General features: G+C 30.6%; 2 protein-coding genes and 1 non-coding gene across 4 annotated transcripts; all 3 read right to left on the reverse strand.

Moving 5' to 3' along the window:
- Nucleotides 1-916: 916 nt before the first annotated feature.
- LOC18094056 (phytochrome-interacting ankyrin-repeat protein 2) lies at nt 917-3273 on the reverse strand. Its single transcript, XM_006368213.3, has 3 exons — nt 2557-3273; nt 1494-1665; nt 917-1365 (listed from the first exon to the last, which is right to left on the reverse strand). Exons 1-3 carry the CDS (start codon nt 2698-2700, stop codon nt 1151-1153), a joined length of 531 nt encoding a protein of 176 aa, XP_006368275.1. The 5' UTR covers nt 2701-3273; the 3' UTR covers nt 917-1150.
- Nucleotides 3274-3374: 101 nt separating this feature from the next.
- On the reverse strand, nt 3375-3446 carry TRNAQ-CUG (transfer RNA glutamine (anticodon CUG)). Its single transcript has one exon. It is a non-coding gene; the product is annotated as a tRNA-Gln (tRNA).
- Nucleotides 3447-8232: 4786 nt separating this feature from the next.
- On the reverse strand, nt 8233-12224 carry LOC18094057 (trihelix transcription factor GT-3b). 2 transcript variants are annotated; one of them, XM_006368214.3, is made up of 2 exons: nt 11691-12224; nt 8233-9251 (listed from the first exon to the last, which is right to left on the reverse strand). In XM_006368214.3, exons 1-2 carry the CDS (start codon nt 11994-11996, stop codon nt 8667-8669), a joined length of 891 nt encoding a protein of 296 aa, XP_006368276.1. In that variant the 5' UTR covers nt 11997-12224; the 3' UTR covers nt 8233-8666. The 2 variants fall into 2 exon arrangements, with proteins under 2 accessions (XP_006368276.1, XP_024449351.2); XM_024593583.2 differs by lacking the exon at nt 11691-12224 and adding an exon at nt 9733-10054.
- Between the last annotated feature and the right edge of the window lie 6536 nt (nt 12225-18760).

Below are 18760 nucleotides of genomic sequence, written 5' to 3' on the forward strand. Positions count from 1 at the left end.
ATTCGAAATTGAAATTGAAAGATGAAATTGAAAACGAATCAAAATTTTACAAAAGGACAAAGAATAAAAATAAAAATAAAAAATATAAGGATTGAAATGTAAATACCAAGAAATCAAAGGATAACTCTTAAATTTTACATGGCTAGCATAAAGTTCAAGTGAATGAGAGAAAAGGAGGGCAGAAAAAAATATTGTCGGCGACAAATCGTGTCACCACTAACCACATGTGTCGCTTTAAGAGCAAGAAGACATCACAGCGCTTCCAACAACACAACAAAAGAGTGATTTTGGCTACTAGGAGTCGTCGCACGCATCGGCTAAATGATGTAGGCACCTCCCACAAGCTGGCACATGTGATGCATGTGTCGGTCGCTTTTTTATTTTTTATTTTTTTATATTTGATCAAATATTAAATTGTTTACTAACTAATTTGATAGTAACAAAAAAACCCATTGACACTAGTTTTAGATTTTTTGTTTTTAAAGACTTTTTAGTCATTTCTTTGTGTTCTGTTTTTTTTGTAATTTTATTTAAATATCAAATTGTCCCTTAGCTAACCTAATAATAATAAAAAAAATCATTATAAAAATATAAAATACCCCTTAATATTATTTTTAAGTTTTTTGCTGTAAAATGTATTTTTCACTTTGCTTTTAAAATGAAAAGACTTGTTTATTTTCTATAGATTTAATAATAATTAACAAGTCTTATAAAAAAACCTCAATACTCCCAATAACCAATTTTGATTCTTTTGGTGAGGAGTAAAATCATGAAAACACCATTTCAATTAACCAGAAAAAAGTAGTGAGATGTTTTTTTCCTTTTCATTCATAAAAAAATGTAGCAAACATTGAATAAAAGTGTTTTCAAACTATAAACCAAGACATGCCAAAATTCTTTTCAATTAAGAGGATAATTGGGTAAATAAGCACGCACACAATAATTACACCATTTGATTAAAAATATAGAGAATTTAGAAATTACAACTCATGTCTCGATGGATCAGATACAATGTAGTTTCTGTGTATGTGAAAAGTTTCACATTATAACAGAAAAACATTCAAGACTCCCAGGTAAGCACAGTGATACAACACACTAAGAACTTTTTAGTGCAATACAGAAAGCAGCAAGGTGACGATGATGAAAGGTATTAGCTTTCAGAGCTGTAGGATGCTTCGCCTGCTGACAAATTCTCTCTCTGATGACGCTTCATCTCCTCATATGCCCATTCAAGACCGGTGCAGTAATGGAGTGGCGGGTTAAATCTGCTATCATTCATATCATCTGGCAAGAATGCACCGTTCTCTATTAGAAATTTGACTGCTTCTTTCTTCCTTTCCTTTGCAGCACGGTGAAGTGGTGTCCCTGTGAAATGTGATAAAATATGTATCAGCTACCACAGTTACAGAATATAAATTGAGAAGAGAAACAAAGGAGGACAGAGAGGGAGTTAGGTGCTTGAAAACTCTCTTCCATGAGTTGAAGATACTTACAACCACAGGCACCCAGGGTTCTAGCATCAATATTAGCACCACGAGCAAGCAATTCATCCATAATCTCAAGGTGACCACCCTGAGCAGCAAGGTGGAGCGCGGTCAGGCCTTTTGATTTTGGGCCCCATGCAGGCACATTAACATCCATTCCTTCATCGAGTAAATGTTTCACCTGTTAAAAAAAATCTTCAATCAACAAACAATACTCATTACCCACAGTCTAATTCTTTGCACAGCTTCCTTTAGTACAAAAGAGCGCCTCTTGATATTTACACAGAAGCTTGCGTAAGTGAAAATATACACAAACACAATGATGCAAAGCAAATAAAGTTAAAATGAGAGGATAATATAACATAAACAAAATAAAAAACTGGCTCTCGAGGAACCCCATTCTTCTATCTAATTTTCCACCCCTAGAATGGAAGAGATAGAACAGATTATTGTACCAACAACTACAGGAAAGCATGTGTATGTAGCAGATTGTGGAAGATCTAATGTAGGCATAGGCATAAAGGGAGAGTGGGGACTTTTTTTTCTCAAATTACTTCAAATGAAAAGGAGACTTCTATGGCGAAAGATCTCATCTTGGTGTTTAGGGTGCCAGCTAATTAAAGTTGTTCAATGCCAAAATAGCTACCAATAATCAGACCAGAACCTTCCAATAATTGTTCAAAATAACTAGCGGGGATTAACTAACTAATTCAAGAATCCAAACACTTTATCCTCATTGAGCCACGAATTTTTGATCTCCAATCCACTAAAATAAAGTCAGTAACTAAAGACAAGGTTACAACTTTGAAAGAAAGAAAGAACACTATTTTGCAGCTTATAAAGAAATTCCCGTCATATTGCCCTGGCAAACAACAACTCGTAAAAAGACTCAAGTAAATCATTGGGCATCCATTAACATAAACAATATATAAACTATACAACTCCTCATCAATATAAAGTATAAACACCAGAGTCGCAACAAGTAGCAAACTTAACAAGCTCCAGAGCAAAAAAAAAAAGAGTGAGAGAAAATAAATAAAGCCAAAAAAAGAAAGGAAGATACAATAATTACCTGTTTGAGATCACCTTTTCTAGCACCAATATGAAGCGAAGTCCAACCTCTATCATCTCTGTCAACACCCCCAACTGACCTAAACGACCGTCTTCTCGACAAGTTACGCCTCAACGAAACAGCAACACAATCTTCCTGTGGCATAATTTTTAATTTCAACAAAAATACGCACACGCACACAGAGAGACCAAAATCAAACACAATCCGACAATTAGCGTGCGCCTGTTCTTTTTCAATCAAGTCCTCAATAAGATCCAATTAGCTTTTTTTTAATAAAAAAAACAGCAAGAAAGCTCAGCAAGAAAAAAGGCAAACGACAGATTTACATGTTCAGTTTTCAAAGAAAAGACAATCGATTTAGCGAGAAGTTGAGTAATGATCAACACAATAAGGAGAGAAAGGATTGAGGCCGGGACCGAAAACACGAAGATTTTCACAGATAAGAAAGGCGAGAGGTGAAGAGATTATAATCATAGTAAGAATATGGATTTTTGTGAACCCTAATTGGTATTTAAGAGGCGATTAATTTTTCAATGAATCCGGATATGATATGATATGATATGGAGATTATTTACGAAACGGAATTGATTTTTATTTCTTTGTCGCCCAAACCAAACCCTAAATAATTCTCATTTTTCAATACCCAGAGAGAGTTAGAGAGAGAGAGAGAGTTCTGTTTGTTTGTTTTGGGGGAAGGAAAGAAGGTTATGCCTACGACACCCACAATCACAAATCGCGTATTTTATATTCCCTTATTATTAAAAACGCTGCGTATTGGTACCTAAATTAAAATTGAAAATAAAAAGGGATGCATGTATAGGTTCCACCGAGAATTGAACTCGGGTTACTAGATTCAGAGTCTAATGTCCTAACCGCTAGACCATGGAACCACCCTTGCTACCTACTGGCCTCAGTAACAATACTATATGTTACATCTCGTCTAAAAATACACTAATTCTAAAAAAATATGTATATTGAGTTTTTAAAAAAAATTCTAACCTAACTGATAATATATTATTTAAAAAATAAAAACGATTTATAGCAAGTTTACATTCTAAAAAATATGTATATTGATTGTTTTTTCATTATTATATTTTATTATACTGAAAAATTCTATTATATATAAGTTTTTTTTTTTTTTTTGAAAAAAGACCTAAGTCTCATTAATGTTTTACGAGCAAGATTAAGTGCAGTATGAATTGCTATAGTGCATTAAAAACTTTTCACTCTATAATAACAAGGAGAGAATTGAATTTTAAAAGGTCAAATGATCTTTTCATGATGATTAGTTTTTCATGATGATTAGTTGGTGTTACCAATTTGAATGAGATAAATTATTCTTTTTATATTTTTATTATATAAAATAATTATTAATTTACCCTTTAAAACATATAAAATATAACTTGAGAGCAAGGGTATTTTTAACTTTTATCTTTTTTTCACAAGATAATTACTTAACTACCCTTCAATTTTGTTTGGTTCTTGATTCATTCTTAGTTCATTTCATTTTAAACTCTCTCTCTATGAAATATGATTCGTATAAGATTTTTTTATAAAACACATAAGAAAAAATAATCAATTAATAAATTATTGACCATACAAGTGTTCATTTGGTTTCTTTAGTCTAGAGAAATGCCAAAAAGGATAAAACAACCCTTTAAAAGAAGAAACATATAGGTATGTTAATAAAACAACATGGAAAAAATAACTAATATTTCTTCTACAAGAAATGGGGACATATTAAGAAAGATTGCCAAAAAAGGTAAACTCATCTCTTTAGTAAGTCATGAATATTTATTTTTATTGAAACTCCTAATAATACATGATGAATTGATTCTAATTCTACAATTCATATTGTTAATACCATACAAGGCTTTCTGAGTCTAAGGAAGCTCAAAGAAAATGAATAAGCATTTATTTAAAAAATTAGATGTATTTTGAAGTTGAAGCTATGAGGACTTTTAGATTAATTTTAAAATTTAGATTTAGTTTGGATTTGAAAAATATATTTTATGTTCCATCATTTTCTAGAAATTTTATTTCAATTTTGAAATATTATAATATTAGTTATGGATTTTCATTTAATTGAAATATTTTTAGTATTTTGAAAAAATAAATTTTCTATTGGTGATAGAACATTAATTATATAAAATTGATCTAGACCTCACTTTTGAGCTCAACTATTTATCAATGCATGTTAATTCTAGTATTAAAAGGAGCAAAATTAATGAGAATCACTCTATGTTATGGCATAAAAGATTAGGTCACGTCTCCATTAAAAGAATTAAAAGATTAATGAATGATGGAGTTTTAAAAACTTGGATTTTCTATATATGAGACTAAACAATTTCTTTCTCAAAACTTTGATATGAAGAATTTGGATGGAATCTTTTATGTCATTAGCATAGAGATTCACAAAGACAAGTTTCAAAAGACATTAGAACTATCTCAAAAGGTCTGTATTGAAATATTTATTTTTTTGAAAGGTCTAGGATCTCAAATTGTACATCTATATTAGCACTCACTGTCAAAATAAACAAATTCAATAAGAATCAATACCCACAAAATACATTGAAAATGTGATATCTCTAATTTTTATACCAACTTATGACAACATATCAAGTCATGGTTGTTGAAACCAGAGTAAAGTTTTTTTATTCCTATCAAAATTTCAGCAGAGTTTCTCATAATGTATAATGATCTCAAGTGTCACATCAATATAAATTATGGAAATCAATCTCATTCATCAATCAAATTTATATGGAATCGCATCCCATTAATATCTCAATAATATTCCACCACATCATTTTAACATAATCAATATATTACACTATTAAAGCAATGTAAAACTTGAATAATAAGGAAATGATATAAGATAAACATGATTACTACATAAATACAAGTTTTTCTCTAGTAAAACATTAAAGTTCATTTACTTCAGTTTACACATCAAAAGAAATACTTGAGATATTACGATTCATTATCCATAAATAGAAAATTATGTACAACTCTTTTCTATTAATTAGTACATGGAAGTAATAACAAAAGTTCATTCTTGACAACCATATGGAAGTCCTGAAATAAGAATTAGCATGACAATACATTAATCTTTTTTCAATATGGATTTATATTATTTCAAATAATTATTAAAGAATCCATTCCTAATTATACTATTTTCTTTACTTATATTTTGTTCTTTTTATTCTAATCATTCAAACAACAAACTTGATAATTTTTCACATTTTATTTCTTCTCCAATCTTTTTAATTATCTTTCTCGAATAGCTTAGTAACTCAATTATCCTACTTCATAGCTGATTAATTCAGTTATTCATTACGAATACTAATTAATCTGGAAACCATTACTCGATTATCGATAAATTTAATGAACTATCATGATTATCAATTATTTCAGTATTCCTATTTAGAAGCTAATAATTTTGGTAATTACAATTGGATACTAATCAATCTGACAACCTTACTTGGATGCTAATTATCTAGGTATTCTCATTTAGAAGCCAATAATTCATGTAATCCTAATTGGATATTGATCAATCCGACAACCTTTCTTAAATAGTAAGTATTTCACGTTTCGGTAATCCTAACTAGATACCAATCAATTCAACAACCTTACTTGGATGCCAATTATTCCGACAATTCTATTTGGAGGCCAAGAATTTCATTAATCCCAATTGGATACCAATCATTCTAACAACCTTACTTGGGTGTCAATTGTTCTAGCATTCCTGTTTGGAAGCTAATAATTCTGATAATCCCAACTAGATATCAATCAGTCCATCAACCTTGCATGAATGCCACTTATATCAACATTCTAGTTTGGAAACCAATAATTATGTTTTTCAGCATAAATTTCTTACTTCAACAAATATATTGCCAACTACTATGATTTCAGTAAAATCTTGAAATCAAAGAAAGCAACAATTAATATTGAATTCTAAAAAAAGGAATAAAAGTTATTGAGGTGTTAAGCATCTACCTCAAGTCTCTTATTGTTTGACTATTTCTAACGGTTGTACAGCTTTTGCATCCTCTCCTTTATCATCATAATTAGAATTATTTTTAATTCAAAATTCTTATTTCAAAAGTCTTATTTTTCAACTTTCAATCAACTGTCATCTTATTTCCAAGGAATTTCACAAATTATTTTCAAGTAGTTTAATCCTTTCACCCATCCAAATCAAATTCAATTATTTTTAGATAACTCAAATTTCATTTGTTCACATCAATTTATTATAATCATAAACTCTTTCATTTTCTATCCCTCCGCTAACTTAGGTTTAAATAATTCTAATATGTTATTTTCAATCATTCATAAAATTTCTTTTAATTTCATTTTATAGAATATTATTCACTCATTTAATTTAAATTCCTCTTATTATTTCAATTCAATGTACTTCATCATCCTTTATTCTTTGTTTGGTCAAGCAATAACCAAGGAAACATGGGTTTTCAATTAAATTCTTCATGCAATTTAGACTTATTCATACATGGATTATATCTAGATCATTCAAATTAACTTTTTCAAATAAAATTAAGTCTCCTCCTTTAACTACTATGTAGGTCGAACCTACATCATAAATTCCAAGGTTTTTTTTTAATATTTTTCATGCAAATTAAACTCGACTGTCTGTAATTCACACCATTCATCATATAATTAGTCAATATTAAATCAAGAATTTACCAAAAACTCACCCTCTCACTCTAGCATGTTTAGCCAAACTTCTTTTCTTAAAGGAATGCATAAATTTTTAAATTTTTCTTAAATTTCTTTGAAATCATTGCATTGTCTATTCATTTATGATCGAACTAACATAATTCTACATGAAATACATAGAAGATAATTCAAATTTCAAACAACCTCAACCCCTTTTTTTTCATCATCTTAGTCGAACCTCACACTAAGATGGGAAAACGTTTTTCTTCTTCAATTTTTTTAATTAATATCTTACCCAATGATTTCTCATATTAAAAACCTTAATCTAACATGAAGACATCTATTTAATTATTTATTCATTTAAACACAATTTACATAAACTCGTAAAACATATCAATTCTCATCAATAATTCAACTCAAGCTCAAATAAAGTTCCTCATCTTTTAAACACAATAGATGAAGGGAATAAAAACAAGAAAGAACAAGTTTTATTCATTTATTTTCCTTTACTCCTTTTTCTCCTTCTATTGTAATCCACGTTGAAAAGGGCTACAATAATTTTTTTTAGAAGATCTATTATTTTAATTTAATTTAATACACGTCATGCGTACAGATATCATACTACCATAAAGGTGATACCTTTGTAGGCTTAAGAGATATATACTTCAATTCGCCAATTTGGCTCCATTGGTGATGCTTGATTAACACAGATTAAAAATAAAAAATAAAAAAATGAGACGAAACATTAACCTGATCCGTCCCAAACATGTTATATAATCCTGAGTCCTGACTCGTCGTGAAATGTGGGGGCAAGAGATGAAAATTCAACCCAACTCCACCTGTTGCCATCCCAAAATTAAAATTTTAATTTTGAAATTCAGACATCAGAACAATAAAAAAAAAACAATTAAAAAAAAATATTAAAAAAATAAAAAACACTTCGTCACCGCATGACTCACAAAGAGCAAGCACACAACACTGCAATAAAACAATGAGATAATGTGAATCATCAATGAGATGAAAAAAAAATCTTGTATTTAATGCTCCAATCATTTTCAGTTCTATCTTCTCCACAGAAGAAAAATGTTAACAGGCATGACCTGTTCCTCAAAGCATTTCTCTCCAGGAGATACAGTCATGAATTAATACATGTATAGATTTCCCCACGTTGATACACCAAAGAATTTCTCCCATCATCCGCTGATGTCCAACTTAGCAAAAAGAGTTCCTCTGGTATTATACCAAAACAAAAGGCAACTGTCTGTACGTTTACTGTTCATACGTTTTTTCTTCTCCCCCCCTCATCTCAATACAGTTTTTCCTATTGCTATTCGTCACCCACAATGCATAACTTCTTTTCTTGACTATCCTAATCAAACCATACAATTTAAAAGCAAACGAAAGATCAATCTAAGAAATTTTTTGACCTGCTAGTTTTATATATTATTTTCACGGATGAGTTTGTTCAAAAGGGTTGTCAGCAGGGCATCTCTACGCTCAGCCCTGCTCTCTTCTCTTATCCTCCTCTGTTCTTCTCTCTCCCTCCACGCCTGCTCAATCATTAATCTCTCCCTCTCGAGCTTCTCCATTGACTGTCGCCATTCCTGCTCAAACATCTGCCGCTCATGAGAACGCCTTTCCATCATCTCTCTCCACTGCATCTCCATCTTCTGTTGCTGCTGCAAGAACTCCTTGAGCATTTCTTGAATGCCACCAACAGTACTACTGCTTGCTCTTGGAGACTTCTCCGCTATAATTTTTTCAACCTTCCTCTTCCTAGAATTGCTTCTGACTGGCTTCTCCTCCTCACTATCATCTTCATCCTCATCTTCTTCTTCTGAGAATTCATCCGAGGATCTATCTCCACTAGTTCTTTTCATCTTTTTCCTTGACTGAGTAGAACCTGCCTCAGATTCAAGAAGTAGTCGCTGCATGTTCTTAGCTCTTTCAGTGAACACTGCATGCAGTTCCTCAAAGAACGGGCATTGTCGGCCAGTCTCAGGATCAGATGTCTCCTTTCCCTGATTAATTGCAATCAACAGTATTGATTAAGAAAGAGCACATGGTGCACGGGATGGATGAATACATCAATTTAATATATCAATCACTTGTTGGGTGAAAAGCTAAAAAGACCTTAGAGACTACAATAATAGAACCATTTTGAACATATAGCAGAGGGTATTCATTAATATTAATATTCTAGTTTTTAGACCAAAAGATGCAGCAAAGGAGTTTTTATCATGTATGCCCATATAAACATCTTTGGCTAACCAAGCCAGTGGTTGGATGGTCCTTCCTAACAAGAAGTTACAATGAAGGGTTTTACTAACGAGCACCTAGAGCACTTGTTAAGGTGCATTTGTTATAGTGTTTGGTAATCAATACATGCAATTCTAATCATTGTTGAGCCATTCACATATCAAATTTCAGTATTAAATTATAATTTTCAATGCACAATAAATGCACCTTAACTAATGCCACATGGGCACTCCTTAGCATTACCTGTAATTTTATAAGAGAAAGTTCAGTTGTATTAGAAGAATAGGTAAGTAGGCATCGTGGAGAATACAGCCTATAACTGACCTGCTTTAAACTAAACCAAAACTCACCAATGAGAATATAAACAGTATCTGAAAGAAGTTTAAAAAGCAGAAAAATCCTTCCAATATTTGAAGTTGAATTTTGAAGACGTTGATGTATAAGGCATAACATGGCTGTAAAATATCTCATGGGGAAAAAGGTAATTGAAAGCAACGTAATACAATGGAAGGAGATTCTGATTGTTTCTTCTCTCCATTACATCACATCACATCACATTCTACCGAACATTACCAAAGGATATCAGGTGCTCGATGGCGAAAATCAGCCTGAAAAGGACACAAAGGTCTGCTGCAGCTAATTTGATGTTCGCATAACTCTCTCTAACTTGTTTCAGACCTATTTTACAGAAGGTTCAGAAAAGTCAAAATTTAGGGATACCAGCAAGTTCGTGATTTGTAACTTATATTGGTATCAGTTCAACATTTAATGTTTTCTCAGAGACTGAAGTTGTTTCCTTGATTAAGGTAAATGGGAAACAGGTTATCGACTGAGAAACTATCAAGGTAAATTGCTGTAACATACCTACAAGGTGAAGCAAGCTAGATGCCCTTTGCTGCAGCTACTTTTAATTGCTTCAAAGCATGCAACTTGTAAGTTGTAAGTAGTTGATGCACGAAGGTCACATCCCATGTAGCTAATTAGTGGTCTAGAATCCCTTAATTACTAAGTTAAGTACAAGAAGCCACATGTTTTGTTTTTTGTAATCCCTTAATTACTAAGTTAAGTACAAGAAGCCACATGTTTTGTTTTTTGTTTTTTTTTCATTGTGTTGTTGTATAATTGAAACTGCGTTTGTTAGCTAGAGAATCCAATAACATCCTATCCCCTTTTCTCCATAACCTTCTGCATAGATGAGTAAAAGAGCACAAGTTGGTTCCAAATCAGATAAATAAAGGAATTTGTAGGAAGGAATGTTGAAAATCTAGCATGAGGGGATGGGATAGGTTGAGGGGATGCTGGCAACTCTAGAAACAAACTTCCGATATAACACATTCAAACTAACACAATATAACTTAAAGACCAAGCTACAACCTTATATAGAGAAGATTTTACAAAATATAGAATTTGCTTACAGACTGCAAGGTTGTATGCTATAGTAAGCAACAGCAATAAACAGCTAAAACACAACTAGTATCCTTCCCCGTTGAGTTACTTCACAGTAAATCATTTTTTTTCCTCCATTACTTTTAAAAGTAATATTTAAAATCTGACATTGAAAAACATTTCAAGCATTTGTTTTTTCTCATGCAACATGCCCTAGTATTTTTAAATCTAGAAAAAATCGCCTCAAAACAACAGGGTATTTGGATAACCATTCAAATTGCAGAATCATTAGACAGTCTATCATCCAAGGCTAACCGCTCCATACAAAATCTAGCTTCCAAAAGGACCGTCTTTTACACTAAAACACAATTGTGTCAACAACTACACTCAATCTGGGAACAGATCGAACTTACCTCCCCAAGCTTGCCCTACTCCTAAAGTCAGAGTTTTTAACTTCTAATGACCTTCCTTCTCCGTTCCTTTCATTCCCTTTTTGTTCCACCACTAGCATTATCCATGTCCTAACTAAGTTCATTCCCTCTTTTATGCATCATTTCTATGTATTACACGCTAAACTTTACACAATCATTTCAATTTAACTCAACTGATTAACAAATTATGGGTCACAAATATCTCTTATCAAGATAATCACACTCATTTTACAACCCTATTAAAACCTAGCAAATCCTAGATTTACCAAGCAATAATCTCCCCCCCCCCCCCCAAAGAAAAAAAAAAGAGGAAGAAAGGTGAAAAGGACACAACTTTCTTAAAACCCATTTCTTATTACATCCAAAGACACATGAAAACAATACCTTGTAGCGATTGACGAGGTTTTTCCACTTGCACTTACACTGTTCGGGTGTCCTTCGGTAACCCTTCTCTCTCATTTTAACACTCACTATCTCCCATAAAGTCTTGTTCCTCTTCGTCACAGTAAAATCCTTCTCCAACTCCGCTCTAATCCCAATAAACTCCTTCGTTTCTTGTTGTCCCCACTGTGGTTGTTGTTGAGGTGGACCCCTCGGCGAGATCTCCGCCGTTGGACTTAGCATCGCCGCCGTTGGCATCATATTTATCCGCCCTAGCCCATCTCCTTCCCCTCCACCACTAAACATCATATTTATGGTGCCGTATTCGGGTTTTATAACGTCTTTGTATATAATCTGAATCTATTATGGCTTTAAAAAGAAAGAATGGAAGGCGTGTGCTTTTTGATGATGTTGTTGTGTTTTGTGCTTTTGGTTCTATCGCTATGGTTTTGCTTCTTGGACAAGACAGGTATCTCTTGTTGAAAGGAAAGTCGTACTTATGGGTGGAGACTGGAGAATGGGTTCAAGGAAAAAAAGGTCAGATTTTGCGTTTGATTTTTACTTTCCTTTGTTTAATAAGACATGCTTTCTTTTTAAATAAATTTTGGTTAAAAAAATATTAAAATCTTCTCGTACGTCATCGAGAAACATTTAAAATATAAAGGGAGTTAGGGAGTTAAATAATAGTTGTTTTTAAAATATTTTTATTTAAAAATATTTTATTTAAAGATATTTTAAGATAATATTTTTTATTATTAAAATTTATATATATATATATATTTAGCATATTAAAATAATTTTAAAATATTCAAAAAATAATTTTAAATAACAAAATTAAATTTTTAACAAATAATATTTTGACTGCAATACCAAATATGTTTATAATCGATGTGCATGTATTTTAGCATGAGAATAATTCATTGGTCCATCTTATGACCTAAAATAAAAAATAAATGATATCATAAAAAATTATTTAATATTATAATTCAATATTGACTTTGAAACTAATTGGCATGACTTTTAATCCAACTCAAGTTTTAAATTAGCTTATGTAGAAGTTTCTTCAATGTAACTCAGTTGATTTACCATGTTCAAAACAACTCGAATAATCAATAAAAAATATGGTATGACTTTAAAAAAATCAATATAATAATTTTTTTAATATTAAAACAATTATATTTTTTTATTAACATGAGTGTTCGGGCCAACTTGCGCGCACCTCGACTAATCCCACGGATCCTGAAGTTAACGACCATGTAAATCTCCAGTGGCCATCATATTAGCAACCACAAGACTCGAACCTGAGATCACAGGGGGGGCAAACCCCTTGATCACAAGCTCTTACCACCAAGTCACCTACTAGATGTTTAACAATTATATATTTGATCAACCTACACCTCGCGGCTTAACCTGTCAAACATGCGACTTGAGTCATGAACTCAAGAGATTAACAACTTTAGTGTTTGGAAACTATTTTGTACTTGATGATAATAATAATAATAATAATAATAATAATAATAATAATAATAGAAACTCATAAGATTGAACATCAACCAAATATTTATTTGAAATTATAATAACTTTTTAGAAAATAAATTTAAATAATTAATAAAGATTAATTCAAAGTCAACCTATTATTAAAATTAATTTTTTTCAAAAAAAAAAGGGATAGGGTCTTAACAACTCATATAAAAAAAGCTCAAGTTCTTTAGTTTATAGATAATAATAATAATAATAATAATATGATGCAATTGTGAAATTTATTCAGCATCAGGTTTCACATTCTCAGTTATATCAATGTCTTCTATCCATTCTTGATTTTTTGTTCTTTGATTGTGATATATACACATGTTAGGACAATTTGTTTGTTTATCCATTGTTTTTAGTAGTGAATGAGGTTTGATGTTACGTATCGTGATACAATGTAGGCCGCTGCAAATTTTTTAATTAATGTAAAAAAAATTTCAAGATGATTTAGAAAAAAATATATTTAATATTTAAATCAATTTATATCAATCTATTAAATTTATGATCTACATCATTAATTTAATTGCATCCAATAATATTTTTAAATTTAGTTATATAATAAAAAAATAAATTCCAAATTGAATAAATATTTACCGATGAAATTAAGATAAATAAATAAACCAACAAAAATTAAATATTAATGATCTAAATCATTAATTTAATTGGATCCAATAATATTTTTTAATTTAGTTATATAATAAAAAATAAAAATCAATTCCAAACTGAATAAATATTTACCGATGAAATTAAAATAAATAAATAAACCAATAAAAATTAAATATTAAAAGCAAAACCAGGAGGGAAATAGAGAGAGAAAGAAAAGCATGCTAGGTTAGGCTGAAAACAAAATGAAATCAAGTATTCATTAAAATTCAAAATATATTATACAAATAGCAAATAAGTAAAGTTTTGTTTCTCAAAATAATATACATCTAAGAGTTATTTATAATTTGATTTTTATAATTCTTTGAAACTATTAAATGATGATAATTAAATTATATATTAATCATTCTTTTTCTCATGCATTTCATGTGGTGAACATATTGATTATTATATTTTAAAATTATCTTTCAAAAAATAATAATATTTTAACAATTTCAATATATATTTAATTATTAACACACACACGAGAAAATGTGAATATATTGCCAATCAAGATTTATTTTTGGTTTTTTTTAGAAAAAACAGCTATAACAAATTGCACAACCTAATATATATGTACAATTTTATATATATTGTTAAAATATATATTTGATGAAAATGTCCCTTGAATTATCAAAAATAGAATTATTTTTTTAAAAAAATAAACATAAAATAATTAAAAAACTTGAAAACCCTATAAAAAATAAAAATAAAAAACATTGTATAAAAGAAAGAAAATGAAAAGAAAAGAAATCCAGGCATATAGGCCTGCCTAGCGGATGGCCCAATACGCATGGGCCTCACAACTCGAGCTTATGCTCCTGAGTCAATTTTTGTTTTTCTCTTATTAGAGGGTGGATTGTAAATCTTGGGTTGAAATTTTGTCAATCTTATGACGAGGAATGAAATCTTTTGATAGTTTGTGTAAAACCTTAAGTAATTATTTTTAAAAAAAGTTGAAGATGTTTTAATGAGTCTAAATGGGTATTAATGTGAAAAAATTGTAAACCCCTAGAAATTTAAAAATAAAATAAATAACAAATAAGTAAATAAAATTAAAAGAGTTTATATACGTTATAGACAAGTAAGAAAAAAAAAATGAGATGAAAAAGTGTTGGTGTAAATGATAATGTGAAACGGTAAAAAGTCAGTAAACAAACTAAATAGTGAAAAAGTAAAATAAATATATTTGAAATAAAAATGTGGTCCTAATAATTTAGTGAAATAATTAGTACAATCCATGAAAAGGTGAAACAAGAAAATTTTGATTTTTAGTGTAAAATCACCTACCAACCAGTTTTATGCTATTAGGTATAATTCTCGATTTAACTGTCAAATCGAGCTGAAATTTTATAAGGAATATATTGACACATTGCTCTATCTTAGGTTAAAATCTTAGGGAAATCGAAGAAAGAGAATGTCATACGGAAATGACAATAGTCAAACAAAAAATAACATACAAGTTCTTTAATAACAATTTCGTAAATAAGCTAGAAAAACTGGAAATTTAGCTTCTTCTTCCTTCTCCTATAACTGCCGGCCGAAAAGGGAAAGGAAGAAAATAAAACAAAAATCATGAGAGAATCCACCATTAAAACACCTTGAGAGAAACAAAAAAATTAGATAGAATAGGGAGGAAGTGAGGGTTTAAACACAATCAACACAAAATTTAAAAGAACAAACGAGTGAAGGAAAATGAATAAAGAGAAAAGGCTCGAGCAAAGAGAAAAAAAAGACAAGGGAAGCAAAAAACTTTGACTAGTTTGCATTCGAATTTTAGGTAAAATGTTATAAACCCGTTTGTATAAGTTTAAGTGAATATCAATAAAATTCATGTAAAATTTCTAAAATTTGAATCGGGGTTGGTAGATGAGAAATTGTGATAGTGATGTTTTGGGGATGGAATAGAAAGTAAATAACTTTAAATGATGATACTTGGCAAAGAAAAATTGGTGTTTTATGGGCATTAATCATAGGCCACATTAAGGAAAAATAGGAAAGGGTGGAAAATCAAATAAATGCTCATGTGTGTTTGGTTTTTGATGGTGTGTTAATGATTCTTTGAAATGAATCTAGTTATCATGTTTAATTGAAGTTGAGTTTACATTGTTACTGGACTCAGAACTTTTAGAAGGTATAGTTAATTGATTGAATAATTGCATGAATTGAATGTGTTCGCATGTAAAGAAAATATATAATATGTAGAAATAATTATCAAACTTGTTATTATAAATTAAAAAATTGTTAGTATATTTATAAGAAGGGTTTATAAAAAAAATAGGTCGAGATTGGATAAATAAAAAGGAACTATAAGATATTTATTTACATGCGTGTTCAATTAACATGTAAAGCTTTTATGTTGAAATTTATAGAAAAAAGAAAATGTATATATATATAAAAAGTAGACAATAGATAAATTCTAAGTATTTTTTTTTTTGGGTTTGGAGTTTTTATTTGTAATTGAATATATTTAAAAAATATTTTTATCTTGAAAAAAATATTAAAATAATATTTTTTTAATATTTTATGATGTTTTTAGTATGTTGATATTAAAAATTAAAAAACTATTTTAATATATTTTTTAAAATAACGTGCATAGTGACATCACTGCAATGCATGTTGACGTATTCACGGAGCTTCCTACATTTAAAACTCGGTGATTGAACTGATTTTTTTTATTACAATGTTTGAACTGGTTTTTAAGAAAACCGAAATTCGGTATCTTAACTTGACCCCAACTAATTTGAAAATTAGACTTAGTTAAAGTCGTTTTCTTTTCTGTTGGTTGTGGGATAAACCACGGTCCCGACTTCTCAATCGCATGTTCACATGTAGTCCTTTTCATAAATTCAATGTCACTTTCAAGGGACTATTTAGTTTAGTTTAGTCGAATAATAACTAAATTGTTAATAAAAATCTAAAGTAGGTGGGGGTTGTCATCATGTGTGCACTTTTCACGAACGCAGGAATTATTTTTTACTGCTGTTCATTCGGTGGAAATTTTATGATTTTTCCAACTTTGATGTATGTTTATGATAGATTTTTTGGTCACTGTTTCATCTTGATCCCTGGAGTCAATTTACATGTTTCTTTTACTTTATTTCATCAATGGTTAGCGAGCCGAAAATTAAGGGGAGAGATGACGAGAAGTTGTCAACGGAGAGTTTGGTGACTGTTTCGGCTATGATTCCGATCAACGGATGTCAAAAAGTTACATCGATAAGCATGTTTATTGATTGATGGACATGGAAATAAGTGTGGACAAACTTATTAGGATTCAATTTAAAAAAAAAACCAAAGTTTTTGTAGCTTTTCTCACTTATTACTTACCGCGGATCAAAATAATAATTACAGTAATTTCTTTTTTTCTTTACATTTTAGTCCTTTAATTTCTGGTAATCTACACGTTTTGTTTTTTAAATAATTTTTAGTCTAGGTCCATATTTAGATGCTAACCAAACATCTCTAAGCATGACAGAACGTCAGGTCCAAATAACATGAGTATGACTTTCTTCCAAATCTAATATCTTTGGGTTCAGTTATGCGATGAGTCCAATCAGACACGAGTTTGGTAAGCTGCCAAACCCACCATCCTTGGAGTCATCTATGGGCTGAGCTCAAGTAGACATAGATCTAGTGAGCTAACAAACCTGATGTTCTTGGGTTTAGCTACACATTGAACCCAAACATACAAGGGTTTGACAAACTACTAAACCTAACATTATTAGGTTCGGCTACGTGCTGAGCACAAGTACATTTGGGTCTAACAAGCTGTCAAACCCAACATCTTTGAGTTCAGTTACGCTCTAAGCCCAAACAGACATGAGTTTGACAAGCTATAAAACCCACCGTTTGTGGCCTTGGTATAATACCAAGTCTAAGTGAATATAGGTCTAAAGACTATTATAGACCTCATGTTGCGTCATAAGGTTTTGTTTGTTCATTCTTATGACTTTTTAACATAAAATGTTAATGTCAATAATACTCATCTCTTTACACCTATAAATATATCACCATTAATATTGTGTAAGAGATATATATCCATCATTAATATGGTGTAAGGGATATTTATCTCTTATTAATGCTATCAGGAAAAAATGACTCTTCACCCCCTCTATTCTAGCAACATAATAAGGTTTAGGGTTTATAAATACCCCTTAAACCACCTAGATAAATGGTTCATAATTTCTATTTTTTAAGTATTCATACTTTAATCCTCGAAGCATTTATCATACAAAAACAAGAACAAACTCTTGTTCTTGGAATTTAAATCTCATTCTCTCATTAATTACAATTCTTTACTTAAAAATCATTGGCTTTATCATCCGAGGATCCCTGTATCCTATTAAAAGGTATTGTTTTGCAGGTGTTGGATTTTCTACCACCAATCATCTACGTCTTAAGCTACAGGGAAGGAAACATTGATATTGTATCATGTGTGCGGCCTTGCGATCATCCTCATGGATCGGGGTTGTCGGGGATGGTGTGGGAGGAAATGACAAAAAATTTTTGTTCTTTATCGGTAAAAAGAGGGAATAAGAGTCGCCACATATTATTTTGGTTACTAGGAATCCTAACTAGTATCATAGTTCGGGTAAGGGGACTAATTGCATAAAAAAAGGTATTGACACCCTTAATACGTCTTAACTAGGCTAAGCTGCATTGTTTATTTGTCTGATATAGTCAAAACAATATCGTTTTGATTCTGTTTTTTTTTAATATGGTCGACCCATGCCCTAGGCCGACCAGGTCGGACTTTACAACTATGATTTCTGGTGGAATAAAATGTACAATTATAAGGTAGAGAGAGGACCTATTTCTAAATAGACTCTCTATATATCACACATTTATCAAGTGTGCATTTGTTAAATAGAAAACTATTTTTGAAATTAATTAATAAAATT

Source organism: Populus trichocarpa, chromosome 1 (genome assembly GCF_000002775.5).
Source record: "Populus trichocarpa isolate Nisqually-1 chromosome 1, P.trichocarpa_v4.1, whole genome shotgun sequence".
NCBI classification, from domain to species: Eukaryota; Viridiplantae; Streptophyta; class Magnoliopsida; order Malpighiales; family Salicaceae; genus Populus; species Populus trichocarpa.